This window comes from Tetrao urogallus, assembly GCF_951394365.1.
Source record: "Tetrao urogallus genome assembly, chromosome: 1".
NCBI lineage: Eukaryota > Metazoa > Chordata > Aves > Galliformes > Phasianidae > Tetrao > Tetrao urogallus.
In genome coordinates, this window is record NC_136813.1 from 174,045,523 (window position 1) to 174,068,077 (window position 22,555).

At 41.8% G+C, this 22,555-nt stretch overlaps 1 protein-coding gene across 1 annotated transcript; it reads right to left on the reverse strand.

Moving 5' to 3' along the window:
• Positions 1-2,130: 2,130 nt before the first annotated feature.
• Positions 2,131-21,568, reverse strand: TRABD (TraB domain containing; the record flags this gene model as incomplete). The annotated part of the gene is made up of 9 exons (XM_079549216.1): positions 2,131-2,308; positions 3,213-3,324; positions 5,318-5,490; positions 7,644-7,783; positions 8,718-8,828; positions 14,671-14,811; positions 16,430-16,596; positions 19,118-19,196; positions 21,545-21,568. 9 exons carry the CDS (start codon positions 21,566-21,568, stop codon positions 2,131-2,133), a joined length of 1,125 nt encoding a protein of 374 aa, XP_079405342.1.
• Positions 21,569-22,555: the final 987 nt, after the last annotated feature.

A 22,555-nucleotide genomic window follows, 5' to 3' on the forward strand; every position in this document is an offset into this window, starting at 1 on the left:
ACAACAATATTTTGGTATGTCAGGAGAGCCAGGAGAAGAAGGAGGTCAAGCTTCTGCTTTCATCTCTTAATAATGTATGTAACATGGAATAGAATTATTCAAATAGGACTGCCGAACTGTAAACAATGCATTAAACCTTTACAAAAAAAGTCAGGAAGCAGAATGGAGGCAGTCACTCCAGTCTTCTCTAAAAAGTTCATCAATGTGGTTTTCAGTCTCACAAGAGACGGCTGGGGGCTCCTCAAGCACTGACTGATGGAAAACGAGAAGGACCTGACTCCATCCCACTCTGTATCACCATCACATTTTTGTGTTCACGAAGTATGAATTGCTGCCATTTTCATTTGCTCAGGTTTATCCCCTGCACAGCTCTAAGGCCCAGATCCAGAAACACACCATGCATTGTCTTAAGTGCAGGACTGGGTTTGATTTCATAGGTTTGAAGATGAACACGTACTTCAGGGATTTGCTGCAGGGGGACACACAGCATTTGCAGAGTGCGAGGCTGCAGAGCATCGGGCTGCATGGACAGACCGGATCCCAGCAAAGCCACTGCCAGCACAGAGCAGGGCCTGGCAGGTACGCATACAGGCCTCCAGCCACCAACAGGCTTTGTGGGACGACCTCCAGCACAAGGTTCTGGACATTCACCCTGCTGAGAGCGGCCTGTTGATTTTATTGAACCAACTGAAAGCAGCAAGGAAACACAAAGTACAACGTGTTGTTTTCCTCCTCTTGCCTCGCACACTGGTTCTCATCTTTCAGTCACAAAAGAAATCAGTAAAAACAAAAACCCCACTTTAATCAGTGAGCAACTGTATATGAGCCTGAGGAGCAAATGGGACTCCGTTGAAATACATCGGGTTAAAACTCTGATATGCCAATCAAAGCTGTCTGCACTGCGGAACTGGGAGCAGCTGATTGCAGAGGGCACTTCACAATCATCGAAAATCCCGTTTAAATGGTACCAAAACCTCCTATTATGTATCAGCCCAAATGATAAAATAAAAGAGATGGGTGACAGATGGCTGTTCTGGAAAATCTTAAAAATCACAGCAGTCTGATGTACCCATTATTCTATGTATAAATAGCAGGTAACCCAAATAAAATGCTATCGCTAGTTTGAAAAACTAAGTTGAAGATTGCTTTTCTATTAAATAGATTAAAATATTCATCCACTGAGAAATTACATTGATAAATAAAATATTTTCATGTATCAAAAATGAGGAGCAGGTACGATCAATTCCAGACTTCTTGTCCCGATAACGAAAGGTCCGAGAAACAAAACCTGTACAGTAGTTCTAGTCTCAAATTTACAATACTGAATCCAGCAGGATTTGGCTAAACAATACACTTTAAATAACCTAATCTAAAGGAACAGAGTGTCCTGTAAACATCTGACACATTGCATTCTGATGGCGTGGCTCTACCTTCTCTATGCAGAAGACAATTCAACCGGTGGTGGTAAGGAGGGATGCAATCTAAAGGCAGCGCTTCCGTTCTTCAGTAAGGCTTGTAAAGAAATCCGAGTGGTGAACATACAGCTGCCTGTACAGTTCTGACATTTTTGGAAAGCTTTCAAGTCTTTAAAAAGCCTAAATGTTTGTAAGTATAAAACACACATTGAGAAGATGCCCTTCTGCATTACGTGTAAAGTGTCTGGCACCAGAAAGGACCGCTAGGTATCATTATACCCGAGGAAAGAAAATCAATCACTCCAGCAAGTGTCCCTGAATTTCACAGCAGATGCAGCCAATTTGGTTACTTGGTGTTCTGTTCTCCTGGAAAAAAAGTCACGAGCATACACTCTTTAAGCTGTCTGTACTACATCATTATTAATATATATTATATATACACACACCGTATAGATATATATAATATATATTTGTGCACGTATTACATTTGCCTCAATCTGGAATCACGTGGTTTCATGCAACGCACCAGGAATCAAACTTATTCATCAGATCATAGCTGGTGTAAATTCAGTATCAAATCTTTTATTATACAGCAATTCAGCTTTGCTCCGCACCCATCGCCTCTGAGTAGAATCCTCATTTCCTTCTTCTTTCACATTTGTTGCCTCCACCGCCTTTCTCAGCCACTTTCTTCACGTTGTGCCTCCACTTACGTTCAATGCTGAGACCTTATTTCTGTCAGCTTCTGAAGATAGCTTTGTGCTGCTGGCATCGAGAGAATAAACTGAACCGTCCTTTGACCTATTCGGTAGCAGCCATAACCCATCAGTCCAAAAACTGTTGCTTTTATGACAAATTTGAAAATCTTACTTGAAGCTGATGGAGGAGGCACACTGGGGCAAAAGAGACATAAAACAGTGGTGAACATCTGCAGAGCTGGAACAAACAGGCATCTGAGAAATGCGCACGTTTTGATTCAGAGGACTTCCAAAGTCATTTTGCAACACATAAAGACCTAACGTGTAGAAATGTTAAGAACTCCAGCCTTGCAGTAGATGGCAGTCACTAACACAAAGATGCAACTGCTCTGCAACTGCACTGCAGCAGCACGAACCGAGAAAGATTTCAATGAGAAGAATCTTAGCATAGTAATCTTTCAAACATAATTTGCTTTATATTGTTTTAAAAAGTGAAGTTAAGGCAACGCTCAGCTTTTAGGAAAAATACCAGTAACTCTTCCATTTAGTTGTCCTACAGCACTGCAGGCCCTACCCATACTAACAGGTCACACTGTAATCCCTCATACATTTTGCTAAGTCCCAGCCTCTGTGGCTTTACAGGATACAGTCTGAACAGTTTCTTCTTTTATAAAGCACATACACCTATTTTATCAGTTACACTGGAGTGAAAATCTGTGGCTTGAACACTGCCCACACTGAAGTATGCTAGGCCAGAAGCCTGTTGTGGTCACTTTCTATACAGACCACATTTGAATTTTCACTTGAAAAGCCCTTGGGTGTAGACTGACAGACTTTTTCCTCCAGACAGTGGCATTTTCTCACCTCACCTTCCCTCAATATACCACTATCTTTTGTTTTTACTCCTTTCCTTTGGCAGTTTCTGTTCCTTTGCTGTACGCAGTCAGCACAGCAAGTCAGTGAGCTGACAGGGCAGCAATTGCAGCAGCGGCATTTCTTTAAGCTGTGACAAAGACCAAGAAACCTCCGAACAAACCAATCATTGCTGACTTTGAGCAAGTGAAGCTGCTATGGCAAGACACGGGGAAGGATGACATACCTCATTATTTCCTGAATGTTTAAGTCAGAGTTCCAGTTCTTTTCAATTCCAGGTACGTGACCCATCCCAACCACACCAACTACAACAGCAGGGATGTATTTCCTAGGTTCAGCTAGGGAAGAGATGGAAACAAAGGAACACATTTGTAGAAGAACCAGTTTCAAGCTACAAATGAACAGGTAACGTGCAAGATTACAAGACAGCATTTTCAAAGCAGCAGAGATTTGTTACTACACATCAAAAATTACACATATTCCATGTCTCACCCAATGCCTCATGTTTTTAATTTGTTGCTTTTCTTCCTCTTCTCCCCCCCCCCCCCCCCCCCAAACTTTAGCATAACTTCTTATTGTCAGGAAATGTTTGTTCCAGTAAGCAGAACTGGCTAGGGCTCACACTCCAGCCTCCAGATGCAAGCTCTGCTGAGCCTCCAAATCCATCTCTTCCCTACCCTGTGTGGGTCATGCTTCTGTGCTGCTTATGGGGTACGGCCCTGGTCTTTGCTCTCTCCCAAGAAGAGCTTTGCTCACAGCTTTGGACAGCTGGCATAAATCCCAGTAATGGGAAGGCACAGGCTGGCAGCCATGGACAGCCACAGAACAGGGCCTGAGATCAGACCTGACCCTGTTACAGAGGTGCCGTTACAGACCTGGCCTCAGCAAGAAACAGCAAAACCTGTGCTGTTAGAGTGCAACAGCCGGGTAGCTGGTCACCATTCCACCACAACACAGCACAGCTCTCACCCTAGCCTCCCATCTACCAGCCAGTTTTCTCAACATTCAGGAGAAACCGATGCATTAATCCCAAAACTTTTTGGATTACCTCTCCCTCACTGGGAAAATTGGTAATGTGTCATGAGAACAATATGAGAAAAGTAATAATAATAGTGACATGCAGCTTAGGAAAACCACCTCTGGCACCGTCTCATTTAGTAAAACATTGCAACAGAGGACCGTCAGTCAGGTGATGCATTCACATTCTTGTCATTTGCAGTCCCATCTTTTATTTTAAATCCTCTGCAATGCATGTAAAACCCATTCAGTTTCCCAGGCATTCAGTGAACCTGTGATTCACAAACTCTGCTCTTAAGGTAGAATTAAAGAAAGGCAAAAAGAACAACAAACAAAGGACTCGCTACACAATTCTTCTTTGTGGCTTATGATCCAGCAAAGAATAACAATAAAACTTACTTTTCAGTCTGCTCCTTTGATTGAATGACTGAATGCATGCATGAACGGTTGGACTAGATGATCTCAGAGGTCTTTTCCAACCTTAATGATTCTATGCCTCCTTTGATTACATTACCTGCACTAACAGTATGTTTTTGGTGAAGCTTCACCAAGTCAACATTGAAGTAATAGTAGACAAGGGAAGTGCAAGAAGTAGTACATTATTTTTACAATCAGGAGACAGTGTCAGAGGTCTGCACTGAAGCACTTATAAACAAGACAGCAAAAAGAAGGCAACCCTTTCTTCAGTATGCATGTGTGCACGTATATACACACATTTCTTTACACAAACAAAGGGGATGCAGATTGCACGTGGCAGTAAAATACTTGTGAAGGCTGGAGAAATATTCAGTGTGCCTATGCCTTGCTGAAACACACAGAGTTCACACTTGTTGCATATCACCAGGGTTCCCAGGAGCCCAATTTATAATAAGCAAAGCTTATTGAGATGAATACTGAAAATTAGAAGTAATTAGTTCAGCAGGAAATCTGTGCCTAAGCAGCTATGGGTGACAATGAATTTGGTGAGATAGTGAGACAGGTGATGCACGTCTAGACTGTCCCATGCTGTGCTGTAATGCCAGACGCCTGCCTTTTGAAGAAGCTGTCAGACTAATCAGTATTTTGCAGGTCTAAACAGCACAGCGAGAAAAGAATCATAATTAGCAGTCTATTGCTTTGTGAGATTTCTTCTACAGGAGGCTGCAGTAGGGGAGTCATATGCCCCTTAACTTTTCAAGCACTGCAATCTTCTGTGATATGCGGCATCTGTCTTGGATAAACACACAGAACACCACAGTCTTCCCACAAAGAGCTGGGATATGTAACAGCACACAAAGAACACACTGATTAAGGTATTTGCTTTAAAACAATTACTTTCTGAAGCCCGAGGTAGTTCTATCTGCTTTGCTGCTTGCTTCAGCATGTAGGTCAAGTAAATATCCCGTTCCGAGACGATTGTTCGATGAAGATCAGGAAATTCTCCAATCATCTCTGCCATCATCTGCTCCAGTAAATCCTTCTGTTTGCATTTTTCCACATCATCTTTACTGAAAGAAAGGTTACGTTTTCTCAGTATCTATGTTACACTTCTAAAGCCCAGTGCAGACAAACCGATGAATAAAAAGAATCCAACGCTATACCTGTTATTCACATAGAGCCGCACAGACAGCTCTCCTCTCAGAAAGAGGAACCACCTGCATAAGCCTGAAAAGCTGCATTCTTAACAATGCCTCTACATTGAGAGAAAGGTAAAGCAGAGGTCACTTGCCTTTAGGCAGCTCAACCAAAAATTCACCTTTCCCAGTTTAAAGGCTGACAACTGCAGAAAAGCACCAGGGCTTCAAAGGAAAGAGTTATCACAGTGCCCCACTTTTACTGTATATTCAGTCTAAAGAAGGCAACAGAGAGCTCCTGAGGAGCACATCTGATCACTGAACGCATGAAGGCTCTATTTAAGGAAGGAAATAGCACACTGCCAGGCACAGTCTGCAAGGGTGGAAAGGATTCTGCAGTGCTTGTGTCGATCACAGGTCTTCAGCAGGGCAGTGAGTTATTAATCAGTTCCCTGAATGGAAGAACAGAAATGGACTGGAAATAAATTAGAACTGCAGGAGCAAATTTAATGAGTTTTTGTATTACTGTTACTTTTTTAAATGGGTGCTGTCAACCTTCTCTTTGCAGCCACAGCAGTGGCACAGTCACAGTCTGGCAACAAAATCATCTGGCTTTGTGTCACTGCCTGCTGGAGAATGATGCCAAAATTTTTATTTGCTTTCTGAAGTTTGACATCAAAAGGATGCTTCAAAAAGCAGACAACTAAAAAAAGGCACTGGTAACTTTCAACAGAGCATGGAAACGGGCTGACAAACCTGATTTAGAGTTATTACTCCATTTTCAGTAGAATCTCATAGTGATGAGTAAGTGAACTCATCTATGCAGCACCTACCCCAGCAGCTTCTTAATTACACCCACCTTTCCTTTTCAATTCCTACCCATGTTATTTTTAAAACATTGATGTAGCACATCAATCAACTGTAAGACAACACTTAGAATATTACTGTGTTATAATTTATTGTTAATTATCTTAATATTTCAGTTGAAAACCAAAAAATCACATCAGCACGAATGTGAGAATTTGCTGAGAAACACATCCTCCAGCTCCCACCAGAAACTGGAAACAGTTTCATATTGGTATCTGATTCCTAAGTAACAAAACTTTGCACATGAACTGCAGTTAATGGATTGAAAGCAGGATCAACATTTTACAGATGAAGTAGCAAGTGTTTACAGGTAACAACAATTTAGTAAATGCTAGAACTGAGAAACAAGGCTTGGCTGTCCCTACTAGCTCCAGCCCTGGCCCCACTTCAAGTGCCTGAAAGAATTGACATCAATCACTTCAATGAGGTGTGCAGAGTTCTGGTTACAGAGCACGAGAGGCACAGAGATTCAGGGTCCACACGCACTGCAAACCTGCTTCTGGCAAGCCTCCCACCATGGCAAGTCTGATGGGAGCAGATGGAACTCAGGATGACAGCTGGGCATGCTGCCACCCAGGTCAAGCAAGTTTTCACACCTACTGGTGTCCAGAAGCAAAGAGGAAGCAAACTTGGCACAGTGGTTTCTTTAAAGGGCACCGGAAACCAAACTGAGCAAGGGAATAAATAGTCCGACAAGTATTACTGTGAGACAGTAACCTAACAGCATCCCCTCGTAAAGGCCGTGGTCATTAACAGTTTGACACACTGTTGAGATCTCAAACATTTTCTCTTGTTCCCAACATCTGCTCAGACAGCAGATGATGTGGATTCAGCTCTCAGGCTGCTCTGATTTACACATGACTTATTACAGCAGGCCCAAGTCCTTTGGAAATCTGAATGAAACCATTATGATGAGACTCTACTCTCTTTCATTTACAGCATCAACACAGCAGTACTAAGAATTTATTTTCAGCATAAAATCATCTACTTTTAAGTGATCAACGACCTAGAGTTAATCAAAATGCTATTATTCAAACAAATGTAGCAGGATAGCCAGCTTTCTTTTTAAAAACGTGAACTATTTGAGGACTGTTTGTATATTTCTCTCTCTCACTAATGTGAGGTCTCACCACATCAGTCTGGGTTTGAGAACTTCAGGCTCCTACCACACAGAAGAGATGAACAATTCATTGCTAAACATATGGGAAGTTTATTCATACCTGATTGGGTCAGATAAGAAGCAAAGGCCCCAGGCAAGCTTGACTTTTTGCCAGAAAGAAAGCGCAGCAATCGCCCTCTTAAATGTAACAGGGATGGGTCTGTCCCCAAGATGAAATTTACAGAAAGGTACTTTACTAGCCTGGAAAAGAAGACACAAATTACTAGTCAACACATACTGTATCACAGTACAGCACTATTAAGATAATGTTTGTTTATTACGTGATTGAAGTTATTTTAACAGCAACCAAAAAAAAACAGCAAGTCACAGTTAGACAGCAAGAAATATTTTGGCCACGTAAACAAAATTCTGAGTATACAACTTCCTACAGGAGTACAAAACATTGAGTCATAATGCCACCTTTAATTTTATTTTACCTAGATAGAAAGCTCCTGCTTAGAACTGCTTAAGATGAACAGATGTGGCTCAGTATCTTCACAGGTCTGAATAAAATCCAAGGGAAAATGATTTTGGTTGTTTTGCTTTTAACCAGGATTTTGTCAGGATCACAAACCTATTGGTCTGTCACGATAAAATGCATTCCAGGAGGAGCTCATGAAACAAAAACTGATGCAGGATTCCAGAAGGCAATGTCAGGAGAGACTATGCTGTAACTAAGGCTGACACATTTTAGTACAAAACAGTAAAACAAAATTATCTAAGCATACCTGTTTAACAATCTCAAACAGCCACTTCAGAAAAGGATACGGAGCTAACCAACTCTAATTCATCCTGACAGATTTGTTTCCATAGGTTGAAATCCTGACACCACCAACAGTACGACCAGGATCCACACCCAAAATTCAAAAACAGTTATTCAAACAAGAACAAAATAAACCGAAACAAATACCATCAAAATTAGCACTTACTTGAAGCCTTTTTGGAGTTGCTTTTGTCTAATTTAGGGCTATGAATCTTCGTATTTTTGAAGCCAAAGATGGCTTTTACCACTTCATAGGCTTCAACAAAAATATGGCCACAGAGTGCCCTTCTTTCTAACTAATGCCTTTATTTACTGACACTGGAAGCAAAAGGCCAGAAATTTGACCTCAGAAAAACTATTTCATGATCGCACCTCTTTGAAAGCCTCTCTGAATTCCCCTCCTGGGGCCATCCCCAGCTGTTCTGTGATGTGAGCAGACACTTTCAGAAGCAGCATTTGCATCAGTCCAGACATGACTCCATTCTGGTGGAAAAGGAGAAGAATGTTAAAAAGAAATACTAACATACTGTGTGGATTTCTCAGAAGAATGCACTGTTCACAATCATGAAGAAACACTAAATATCTTAGTGAAGAAGGGATACTGAGGATACTTTTTGGAGCTAATTCCCTGATGAATGCAGCTCTTCTGTTTCAGCTTCTATCATTTGTAAAGAGACTTTTTCAGTGGTGTGCAGTCTCTATTCAACAACAACAACAAAAAGGATGAAAGGAAAAGGCAGGGGAGTAGCCAAATTTATTTCTGTCTCTATTTATTTTACCTGACTGATGATGTAAGAGCTGATCTACCATACATACTGTACTTTTGTTTCTGGATTTGGTTGCAAAAAAAAGAAAAAAAAAAGGGGGGAACATAAAAGTACATTCAATTGGATTTACAGTCATGTTATAGGGATACTTAGAAGAAATAGCCAGTGGTCTCGAAATAAATGCTCCCACGATCCCAGTGAAGCATTGTGCTGGGCACCAGTTAGGCTAACAGCTGCAGAAACAGAATTCAAGGTTGTGCAAGAATTTGATGTGCATGACTTCAGCACATGAGACCTTAGAAGGAAAACCTTGGGTCTGACTCACTCCCACTTACAAGCATACTGAAGGCCCCTCCTTGCACAAAGAATCTTATTACCTTTTAAAATAGACACAACAATGCAGACTTCTTTACTGAAGAAGAGAACAATCCCCTACATACCTTTAAGCAAAATTTCCCTTCCCAGCTCCTCAAACAGAGATGAAAACATCACTGCAAATCCATTCAGAGCTCTTTCATCCAGCTCTGGCTGTCCTACTCCACTTGTTCTTATGACAAAGACCCAGTAACTGAGTGCTACCTGTCTCCAAGAACAGTCTGTCACCTAGCTATGCATCTCCTTCAATCTGGCATCATCCCATACTGTTACCAAAAGGGGCATTCCCCTCTCCCTCGCCAAAGGTTAGCTTTCCCACTACATCAGCAGCTTCACGTGACTGAAGGTGAGGTTACACAGGACAGAGTGGATAGGACTGCTCAAAGTTACTGGGAAGATGCTGGTCTCCCCTCCTTGCTCCCATGGACACACTCAAGCAACCCATCCAGTGCCAGCTTTGATGCCTGTGCAATCTCTCCCAAGGCCATAGGCAGTTTCTGCAGGTAAGCAGATTAGAGTCACTAAGGATTGGCAGAAGAGGAGAGCAGCTACTGTCAAAGCTAGCTATGCATCTGCATCATCAGGCTACAAACCAGCAAGCAAGGCATGTTACAGGAACAACCAACTGACATACAGCTGTCATCTTATGAATATGCCAAGCAGAAAGACAGGACACCGTGCTGCTGGGGAGAGACAAGGAAAGGCAGTGAAAAGGAGTCAGCATCTGAGACTGAGTTCAACAGCCACAGAAACAAGGTTTCCAGAAGTTCAGGGAAGATAAACAAACAAACAAAACTAAGATAATGCAAACTTAAGTCATCTGTGGGCTCATCCACCCTTTAGAACTGGATTGATATATTTGAAGGCTACATTTTTACACAGTAGGGGAAGGGGAAGATTTTCCCTGCTGGATAACAAAGGGATGCACCTCTGAAGTGTCTGACTCATTTTCGCTCTTAATGTGCATGGAACTCAGTGCTTGCCACATCTGCTCAGCATCACAGAAGTGCCTGTCATATAAAAGGTGACAAGCAGCAATGCGTAGCACCAACCAGCAGTGACTGGCCAGTCAGAAGGCGTGGGAATAAAGAGCAAAATGCAGGAATAATGATAGGAACAAAACACTAAGAGAGTTTGTTAGCAATACCAGATTATTCCATGTCAGATAAGAGAAAGATGACCACAACAGAGTATTAAATCCTGAAGGACCCACTTCACAGCTATAAACACAAAGCGAAGCATATCTGCAAAGAAATTCAACTGCTCAGACAGAGGGATGTGGAGCTACCAGCACATAGGACAGGGAATGTGAAGTAGCGATTCTGTAAGCCCAGTGCTTCACAGTAGGCAGAATGCAAGTAAAATGAGAAGGATTGTCAGGAAAGGAATGGAACAGAAACACATGCTACTGTGTTGTCTTTAGTGGATGAGGACTGTGAAAACAAAATACTTGAAGGCGTGCACAGAAATATCAAACACATGAGTACGTAGTGTGTTTAATCTCTTCTAGTGAGGCTTGAGAATGGATGAGTGATCACAGAATGGCTTAGGTTGGAGGGGACCCTAAAGATGCCCTAAAAATCCCCATGCTGTGTGCAGGCTGCCACCCACCAGCTCAGGCTGCCAGGGCTCTATCCAGCCTGGCCTTGAACGCCTCCAGGGATGGGGCACCACAGCTCTGGGCAGCTGTGACAGTGCCTCACCGCCCTCTGAGCAGAGAATTTCCTCCTAGCACCTATCTAAATCCCCCCTCTTTTAATTTAAAGCCAGTCTCCCCCTGCACCTATCACTATCAGATCATGTAAAGTGTAGGACCCGCTCATAAGCTCCCTTCAAATACTGGAAGGCCACAGTGAGGTTTCTCCCCAGGGTTTTCTCTTCTCCAATCTCAATAAGCCCACCTCCCTCTATCTTTCTTCACAAGAGATATGCTCCAGCCCTATGATCATCCTACTGGCCCTTCTTTGGATCCACTTAAACATTTCCACATCCCTTATGTAGTGGGGGCCCCAGACTTGATACAATACTCCAGATGGGGCTCACAAGAGCACAGTAATGGCAGACAGTCACTCTCCCTGCAGGCCACCCCTCTGTTGATGCAACCCAGAATACTGTTGGCCTTCTGGGTTGCATACGCACACTGCTGGCTCTGTCCAGCTTTCTGTGATGAAGGTAAGACTATAGGTAATAAAACGGCTAGCATTTTGCTGGAGGCACCAAACAGGATGGCAGAAGAGATGAATGAGGCAAGGTCTGACTACAGGTCCCCACACTCTTCTTCAGGCATCTACTACTGGCAACTGCCAATGGCCTTCTGGAGCAGACAGCTCTTCCTTCAGACAGCACAGCCGTGCTTATGTTATGTATGGGAATGCAGCCTAAGGAGTGCAGCTTGCAGCTGCTCTGACTGTGTCAGAGGTTACAGATCCAACAGCCTAACTACAGAACTGCAGGCAGAAACAAGCAGCATGTATTTTAGCCCTGGGTTTCAAGAAAACAAAACAAAACAACACTAAATGCCATGGATGTAACCCTGTACAACCACAGCCAGGCCAGCAGAGATTGGAACTCGTTTTACTACTGCTGCAGGTGCACTGGAGGCTAGCCTTCAAGGCACCAGAGCAAGCAGCCTGTGCAGATCCATATACATATGGTGCTCTTCACCTACCAATTCACAGTGTCTATTATTTAACAGAAAATTGTGTAGGCTAACTAAGCATGAAGGGCTGTTTTGCACAGCTTAATAACAGCTTTTTCATTGGCCAGAAGCATGATAAAAATCATTACAGTATATTTCTGCACAGGTACACTCATCCCAGAAGAGTAGGTTAAAACAAGCCCCTTTCAGCTTTTGCTGCCACCAGCCTACTTCTTCCTCTCCAAAGTTTCCCTCCTCCCTCTTTGTGCCAGGACTAGAGACAACAACAAGAGAGCAACACAGGGACATAACACAGCTGAAAAGCATGCCCTATTCAGGCAGCCTCACGGCCATGTGAACTCTAGTAGGGACACAGAAGGGACGGCAGAAATGTGAAGCTGAGGAGAAGAGATGACCAAACCAGTCTTACCAGTTTGGTTTAAGCCAACCGCTCAGGTAACACACATTTGAGCCAAATTTCAGTCTGCACTTAATGGAAAGCAAACAGTCAGTTCTCTGTAAACCACTGTAAGAATTTTGAAATTCAAAGTGGAGCTGGAGGAAGTGTTTTCTAAACCCCCAACAGATGCTTGACAAGCTGTGAATACCACGGATCCATTGCAAACGTGCAACAGTTTCACATGGACACTCAGCTCAGCTTCCAACTTCAGTGATTAAGCATGAAATCCATTTTCACTGCTTTAGAGCCACAACAGAAAGACATGGCATTATTTTTCTAATTTGATACCCCAGGATGAAAGTTACAAGCAGTTTTAACTTTTGCTGTCACTTTCTGGCCCGATTGCCAGTTCCATCACCGTGAAATGGGGGGGTGGCAACTGAAGCAGGCAGAGCAACTTACTGGCTCACTGCTTTTCCCCTACTACAAAGCCAAAGACACTATCTTAGCACAAGACAGTTGGACTGTTTCCTAGTGCTCCCTATATAACTCACAGTGCAGCAGAATCAAACAAGGGAGACATTTTTTTTTTGTGGCTGAGCTCATACATGGAGAAATACATTCTTTAAAGGCACAACATCCAAATACTAGCATTTGCATCACTTCTCATGAGAAAAGAGGCTGAGCTGTCACAGTAATGATCCTTGTGTTGTTACTCTGATTTTGGACCCCGTACAGCCTGAACAGAGGATCGCTTTCAGTTCTGGTAGGAACTGCTGATAAAAAAGCTGCCAACACGCATCAACATCAAAGGATTTTCTTCTCTGTATGCTACTTATTTTGCAATGTAAGGCATTTTATTTTCATTGTCCTTTTCCAATGTCCTCTTAAAAGAGAAAAACTTTACACAGTAAAAATGGCTGCATTTAGCTTTGATATAAAACAACTTTTTAAAATTTATTTTTATAAAACAAAGGCAGCTTCTGTGCTTGTTTGCCAGGTCAAAAGACCCTCAACTACGCTGCTCTGTTGTAAAGATGCATTATTTTGGTTACGTGCATCCAAGCAATCCACCTTGCCTAAAATAGATGGATGGATGCAATAACTCACGCAATATGCAGATGTTTTGCAATCTTCTATCCTCTGATTGGACATAAATAAAGAAAACAGGAAAGGTACATTATTGCCTAACTGTATGAGTCAGAAAGACTGCAGTGAAAGACACAGTGAAATACAAAGACACCATAGATTTGCCCCTAGCCACTCACACACCTTACGTGGATGCACTTTATATTCCTGCGAAGGATGCAATCCTGGGATTTCTCCAATTACATCAATAAAATCATTCCAATGCGTAACTACAGCGTATGCGCACCACACAACCGAAGTCTGTGAATTTGTTCACCCAGGTGGATGCTGCAAAAGCTTTTGACTTTCCCAAAAATTACTATTCTACATCCCATGATCACTTCTGAATTGACTTAGTGCTGTTTCACTGGGCCTACCTTAAAATTAGTTAAATACAGGCTAATAAGGAAAAACCGAAAACTGAAGGACAACACTTGTTATGCACCCACACATCCAAAACAGTGGCAAACTGCCAGACTAGCAGTAATTCAAATCGTAATCTACTCTTATCTGCCCAGTTTTTTTTTTAACAGCCTTCATCAAGGCCAACAGTCAATAAGCAGCTACTCTGAAGACAAGTGAAATGGAAATAACCAAAAGCAACACCCTACCAAAAAGGAGGAATGCAACTGAGTAGACTACTACAGACAATAGCAAAAGTAAGCACTCCTGCAGTAGCTGTAATACTGATGCAGATTGTAGGGATAGTAACCGTATCTACATAGATTAGTGGAACACTACAATTAAGTACTCGTGTCCTGGAAGTGCAACAACTGTTAAACACAGGAAGAGCCCTGCTGAGGTCAACACCTGCCTGTACAATTCAGCAGTGCAACTGAAGCCCACAGCACTGCAGCTAAAAACAAAATACCAACTTATGTACAACTTACCACCACCGTGGCATCTTCACCTAGGTAAACACCACTAAGTTTCCAGCTAGCAGGAATACCTTTTTTAGTTGTAACTCGTATCACGACTAATTCATCCAATCTTTAACTCTCACTGTGGAAATCATACCTGCTTTATAGCTTGCTGAAGTTTTTCCAGATTTATTTCTTTGGCTTCTTTTAGTAAAGTCTTCTCATCCATCTTTAACATAGAAACTCTGTACTGGCACAGTTCCACCACAACCACATCTGGCTGCACTTCTTGTATTGTCTGAAAGAGAAGAATGATATGCATTTTTTACACCAGTTTAGGAATGATTGAACAGAATTACAGCCAATGTTGATACTTCCATGAGAAAAGAGTCTTAAAAGCACATTCCAGCAACCATTTTCAAATAAAATAACAATGAGAAAGCAAGACTTCCCAAAGGAGCAGTTTATTGAGAAAAATGAAGAAAATGACAGTGAAATGCCCGAGCTACTGGATGTTTTGGGACAGGAAGAAAGACAACAAAAGAAAATCATGATGAAAGACAACAAAAGAAATCATGTGTGCTTCTTTTTTTTCACACTAGCAATGTCCCTTTACCCACAGCCTGTGACCACTTGAAATTTTACTTTAAAAACAAACAAAAAAAAACCTTTATTAAGAGCCAGAGTTGATTCTGATACAATATTCCTTCCCTCCTGTGATCCAGAGAAGAAAGCCACTCTGAATTGCAGGCTTCGCATAAATTCCTGTATGAAATAGCTCCCACTTCCACTAGTGCTTCTGACCCATCTGTATTTTTGACTACATTCTCAGCTTATGGGCAGTGTGGTTTTACAGCTCAGTATGACACATCCCAGACACAAAGAAGCCAAGAACTGCAGTTCCTGTTCTAAGGCTTTGCATCCTCTCATCATATCCTCATCACAGTAAGCATACAGTAACACAGAATCACAGAATGGCCTGGGTTGGAAGGGACGTCAAGGATCATGAAGCTCCAACCCCCTGCCACAGGCAGGGCTACCAACCTCCACATTTAATGCTAGACCAGGCTGCCCAGGGCCCCATCCAACCTGGCCTTGAACACCTCCAAGGACGGGGCATCCACAACCTCTCTGGGCAGCCTGTTCAAGTACCTCACCACTCTCTGGGTAAAGAATTTCCCCCTGATGTCTGACCTAAATCTCCCCTCCCTCAACTTCAAACCATTTCCCCTTGTCCTACACGTATCAACCCTTTCAAAGAGTTGATTCCCCTCCTGTTTGTAGGCTCCCTTTAGGTACTGAAAGGCTGCAATGAGGTTACCCCGCAGCCTTCTTTTCTCCAGGCTGAACAAGCCCAGCTCCCTCAGCCTGTCTTCATAGGGGAGGTGCTCCAGTCCCCTGATCATCTTTGTGGCTCTCCTCTTCACCCTCTCCAGCAGCTCCCTGTCATTTTTGTACTGCGGGCTCCACAGTTGGACGCAGTTCTCCAGAAGGGGCCTCACAAGAGCAGAGTTGAGGGAGACAATCACCTCCCTGCCCCTGCTGGCCACCCCTCTTTTGATGGAGCCCAGGATACCATTTGCCCTCCAAGTCGCAAGAGCACACTGCTGGCTCATATAAAGTTTTTCATCTATCAGGATGAAAACACCAAGACTAAGACTGTGTATTTGCTCTTTAGAGGACAACAAATATTTGAGATTGGAGAGCAATGTATTTCATAAAAAAAAAAAATTACTAAGACGATATGTCTGCCTCCTTGCTCATCCCACCTTGCTGTCAAGTCCTCCAACAGATCATATGAAAAACAGGATCTAGAGGCTGCAGCAAAGAACAGTTGGACTTCATTCTGCCTTGTGACATTTTTAATAAGTTAACAGTAGCAACACGGTGCTGAAAGGCTTCCAATTCAAAACTACCTTCACTACATCCTTTTTGCTGCTGTCACTGAAGTGGGCTGTTCCAACCACGTACACTTTAGAACCGTCCTCGGTGTCGAGCTCAGTCACAGTGCTTGGTAAGGCAGGTTTTTTCTGCCTCTTCTTCATCTTCATCTCCAGAAGAATTTTAAATGCGTCTGCATCAGCTGTGATTGTAAAGACAAAAGAAAAGCACAGATGATTAAGAAATGCAGGTAAGAAAGACAGAAAACAAAAATGTCGCCACTGAACAGCAGAGTAGAGCTAAAAGGCCATTGATTTACCACTGTAATCTTACATTCAATTCTGAGGCTACATCATTGAGAGTGCCACCACTGGAGAGGCTGCCTCCAAGCATGGGTCTCAGTCCAGGTTTCCTACCCTGTGGACACTGGGACAGGTTGTCCACGCAGTTCAGTAAGGGAAAGAGAAGCTGTGTGGCAGGTGAGGCGGACAGAGAAGCAAAGAATACTTAGAAAAGATATATACTAAATCAGAAAAAAGAAAAAAAAGCATTTCTTCATTTCTAGAGCAAAAACGTTCCTTCTTGGAATCTTATCTGTATAAATGATAGAAACATATGTATAGTGCTACGAGTATGCTGGTAAAGGAACCGGTACACGTTGGAGCATGTAGGATACCTGCCAATATAAATTTTAGCCTTCTGTGTGACTAACACACCAGAAATCTGTATACAATTGAAAATTAAAACTTAATAGGCATTTGGGTCAGGAAATGAACAATTCTCCCACGGTTTCAACAACAAACTAGGACCACACTGGTATAAAATGAGTTCAGCCCTGTATCAAGCTTGCCATAGAGAACTGAAAGATCTATCAGTTCCACCACTGTTGCTTGTGGAATGCCAGAAAGCCTCATCAACTGAGATAGAGATTTTATACCAACGGGAAATACAGTAAATTCACAAGAGTTTTCTTTAAGCTGTAGTGGATCTTACAACAAACAAACAAACAAACAAGCCATCAAGGAGGAAAATAGATTTCTGTTTCCATGGCAAGCTGTTGCACAAGTCAGCACAGACTTAAAGTGGTCCAAAAGCCAGGAATCCCAAAAGAAAAAGGTCAGCATGCAATTGATAAGTGGGATGTCACACACACACACACAAAATACAGTCTCCTACCACACATTCTCTATTTTTTCATGGCTCTGTTTTAGTCATGCTGCCCCAGATCTGTTCTATAAATATTTCTCTCAAAGGACCACATGTAAAAACCAAAACAGAACCAAATCCACCTCCAACATCCTTCTTAGTTAGCATTTTAGAAGCCCACTACTGCATTGTTAGTACTCAAGAACATGGCATGCTGTAATCAGTATGGTCTGATCTGCTGACAAAGCTAATGCTAAGGAGGCAGAGAGGAAGACACAACTGTAAAAAGAAGGAGCACTGCTGCATTTGTAGTGCTCAGCATCATCAAAGCAGCTGTTTAGATCAACCAAAATCTACCTAATCATATATATGGTCTATGAGAGCAGTGAAAAGTGGCTACCTAGGGAAGAGTGTAAGAGTCAGGAAAGCACTCACAGTGCTTTCTCCAAAAGATCTCCTTGCCTCCAACCGTTTATGGCTCAGATTACCTGAACTGAAAGTGGTTTCTGCATATTCAGTAATCCTTAAAGGATTTCCATTCTGTTAATTTTTCCAGCCTCCACCTCAAACACACATTCAGAGCTGAACAGAATGATGTTTCATGTGAAAAAAAAAAAAAAAAAAAGCTCTCATAACAGCAAAGTAACAGACGTTATCAATTAAGGATATACTCAAGAAAAACATTCTCAGGAATGTTTTTTTGTTGTTGTTTTATTTTTTTGTTTTTTGAAATGAAGCCAAGTTCTAAATCTGGAGAAAAAAGCTCTCACAAACTAATCTGCTTCTATAGGTCTCAATTCTTCTTTAGGCTTTTCCCATAGCTTTACTTAGTGCTCAGTTTGCTCCCATGATTGTTTCTTCTCAAAGCTGTGGTCATTCAGCAACTTCAGCATTAGTCAGGTTGCACTCAATCTGCCCTAAGGTGGTTCTCAGCCCATTACTTGCCAGAAAGCACAACCTGAACGTCCCCATTGTTCAAAAGGGAGGACTGCATATACTAGTATCACAACGCTGTATCAATAAACAGAAAGCAAATCCTAAGAAGCATTTGTTCTTCTCCTCCTTAGAGAGGAATGACTGTCATCATCTGATCCTCCTCACTGAAAGGTAAAGGCTGATACTTCTCCCAGTCTTCACAAGACAGTTTTGGCTGAAATATTCCTATTCTCATATCCTGCAGGCATGGCCTTCCTATCTTATTCCTATTCCAAAAATTATCATTATGGAGTGGGCAAGGTTTTCCTTCTGTTACAACTGATTCAATATTGTAACACTAGATGTCAAAACAAGGAGTCAAATGAGTGCTTATCTATCTTTGACGCACCAAACTTAAGACAGCATGTGTTAAATAAAGCAATCTACACTCTTGTGAAAGCACGAAAGCAGCAAAATGGCCATCATTGCTCTTTTCAAATGTGCTTTATGCAGTCAGGCCTTTCTACTAATCACAAACAGATTAAGCCAACATGATCTCATTCACAGCGCCCTTTGGCCTTATTAGGTAAGGAAAAGGCACGGACATTGGGGTTAACAGCTTCCAACATGACACACCCTCCCCAGCCAAACCAGAAACATACAGATACTCTGCGATACACTTGACGTTTCCTTTGGGCCATCTTCTGGTACGTCAGAGGAAGACATTGGATCTGCAGCAGCCTGTATGAAACAAATTCAAAAGGAAGCAGGAAATTATAACGAAATGCTTTAATGCATCTTTGCTCTTGCGGGTTTGCTTGATTTGAGCCTACATGCAATATTCAAGCAACTAGATAATTTAAGCAGTGTCAACAGTGCAAAACATCCGTGGCTTTACAACTGTTTTTCTGATCTGTTTACGAGAGACGATAACTTACACCTGACACAGAGTTAAAAAATGTCTGACTTTGGAAGAAACCAAACAGATTTACAGTAACCCTAATGGTGATATAAAGATCTCTGTGTCGGAAAACAAAACGTGCACTGATTATTCCACTTTTCGGACAGCATATTTCTTTTAACTACAAGTAGTCAGCATTAATTTCGTCATTCTTGACAGACTAATAGCTCTCAAGTATACACAGGTCCATTCGTGAAGAGTCTGCCCAGATATTTCATACTGTTAGGGTAAGTTAATGCACAGCAGGCAGACTCAGCCTTACAAAATCTGGGCATATATTGACTTTCATATGCACCAGAAATCAGTCAGAAGGATGTGAAATTAAGTGTTTCCATGTTTTTGCCCGCTAAAGGATGAGAAGGGACAGAGAAGATTTCCAAAGACTGTCTTTAAAATATTATCACTTCAAGTATATATCATACCTTTCACTTGAGAAAGCATTCTTACTTGTAACTAGCATGCAGTTTTAAAAATCCTTTCATAAAATTCAAACAATTTAGTCTGTGCCATCCAAGCTGGAAAAACAGCTGGTAAAAATGAAGGCTTCAGGACTCAGAACACTCAACCATAAGCTACTTTTAGGCACCTATATTAATTCTAAGCTCAATCAGGATGATTACTGGGAGAATTTGAAGTTATTTAACAACACTAAGTCAAACAGTTAGAAAGGATGTGAATCCATAATCATTTAAGTACTTTCCAAACAAAAGGCAATATCAAAGTCAGCAAGCAGGTGGCCAAACTCTCCTGAAGGATGGCAGCTTTTTAGCTAGTGACCAACATCATTAAACTTCCTACTTAACCTGGCAAGCTTTAAACAGGACTGTGCAAAGCACATACCATTGCTAAGAGTTTCAACAAGAGTAATTTCTTCTCACACTCCATTGTTTCAGACAGCAATTTTTAGATAATAAATCTTATGTGCATTACTGTGGCCCCACTGAAGGTAAGGCAAAATTTATTACTGCATTTCCTGGAGTAAGACCAAGAAGTACAATGGGTCTACAGTACTAAGCTGAAAGCATTTGCAATAACACACCATCCTCTCACTGCAAGGCAGTGCCTGTTCACGGACAACAGCAAAGTGGAATTATGCTGCAAATTGGAATTACACCCTCAGATTTAATTAAACATCAGCTCAGCTTTTGATCACAACATATGGCCTGACTACTGTTTGCATACCTCAATCTAGTCACAAAAACATTTTGGAAGGTACTTCAATGTAACAGAGAATTAGTTCTGTCACTTCTGCTGGCTTTATTATTGTAACGAGCCTGCCACTCGTTACAATACTCTCTCCTCCCCTCTCCTCCTTTTTTTGTTTTTAAAAAAGTTAACAAGACACAGAACACGTGAACCAACACTTCCTAGCAAAAAATTCAACTAAACTTCCCTTATTGCACTGGAAAAATATACAAAAGAATAAAAGGAATGGAACTAAGAACAAAAAAAGCACCTGAGCTTAATTTGGCAAGGTACATAAACTATGTACAGTGGAAATCATTCATATATGAAGGCTGTTCCGAAAGTTATGCCTCCTCTTTTGTGATGTTGGCTCATGACATCATAGGTGGATTTGGTGATATGGCAGTAGAGGTTGAACCTTCCTGCCAATATTCCGTTGGCAGAATAACTTTGTTGCCACATACAGCAGCAGTCAGACAAATGGCATCTGACGTGGAAGCGCGTGTGAAGAAAAGGTGTGACAATGAATTCTTCCATGTGGAAAAAACAGCACTCACTGACATTCATCACTGCTTGCTGAGCTACAGACCAAACAGTGGATGTGAGCTGAGCCAGGTGGTGGGTGGTGCATTTCAGCAGTGGGTCACCTCCACTGTGCAGGTTTTTATAAGCATAGCATGCAGGCTCTTGTTCATCACTGGTTAAAATGCGCAGCAAATGGTGGTGACTATGTTGAAAAATAGTGTTTTGTAGCTGAGCATTTGCTCTAGATGTAGCAAAGCAATAGCAATGAGCCCTTCACTCCTCTGTTTTTAAAGGGGTGTCATGCTGGTAGCCCTGGTACCCGACTTTGCACTTTCCCTAAGAAAGAACAGAGCTAACTTAGAATCTCAGCCTTTCCTTCCATTACACTGAGAAGAAAATCTTCAACTCCAATTCCTACCTCAGGCTGTTGCTCCTCTTGCATCCCTGGAATGTAGGCTTAATTTTCACCAATCTCACAAGAACTGCAAGAAGTAAAAGGAATGGATGAGAATCATAAATTGATTACAAAACCCATAACATTCATTGTTATGAATTCTCCTGTACCAGAAGGGCTGGAAACAGAAGCAGCTCTACAAACACTTTGACAGAAGCTGTAGAAATAAGAACAACAAACTTAACATGTTCAAACGTCACCTTTTCAACTCTGCAGGAAAAAAAAGTCACCACAACGTCAGCAGGGTAAAGCTGCCTTGTCTCATTAATCCAATTTTTGAATTGGCTCTAAAACCAGAACATAGCCTTTGTTTTCCACACATTCTGAGAATATGTGGAACAAGAACAAATTTCATGGGAACTCTGAATTTTTTTTTCTTACATTCTGCAAAATTGCTCTTTTCATCCAGTTCATTCATAAGCAGTCTAAAATACAGCGGCTGTCAAAAAGGTTTCAGTAATAGCAAAAATCTTGTTCAACTAGGTTAGTAGCTCTATGTCATCCAAATGAGGTATGATTTTAAGATAATTTAATGTAAATTTTTGAAATTGTCTGTATTTCATCACAGCAAGGGACAGAAAAGCTGTCTCAGTCTTAATAATCAACTAGGGAAACAGACACATTATCTGGTCAGTGTCACGTTATCACATACAAGTTCACAAATATGTCAGGGCCAGGACATCAGAAAAGGCACATTTATGTGAAAAAGCTGGGAAGTGGGTTTACAGATCTTTGGTTTCCATTATTTGTTTCCATTCTGCTTTTTCTGCTTTAAGACTCATTCTCCTGCACGTATTCTCCAAGTTCAGAAGTTATCCTGAAGCCAGCAAAGCTCTAGGACTTGACCGATAGCACCCTAAGGGGATTGCACAAGATGCTGAACTTGTGATTCATTCTGCTTATTCTCACTATGATCCCCACTAAACAGCAAAGCACTTGCAGAAGAAAAAAAAGAAAGTAAGGTATTTTGGGTTA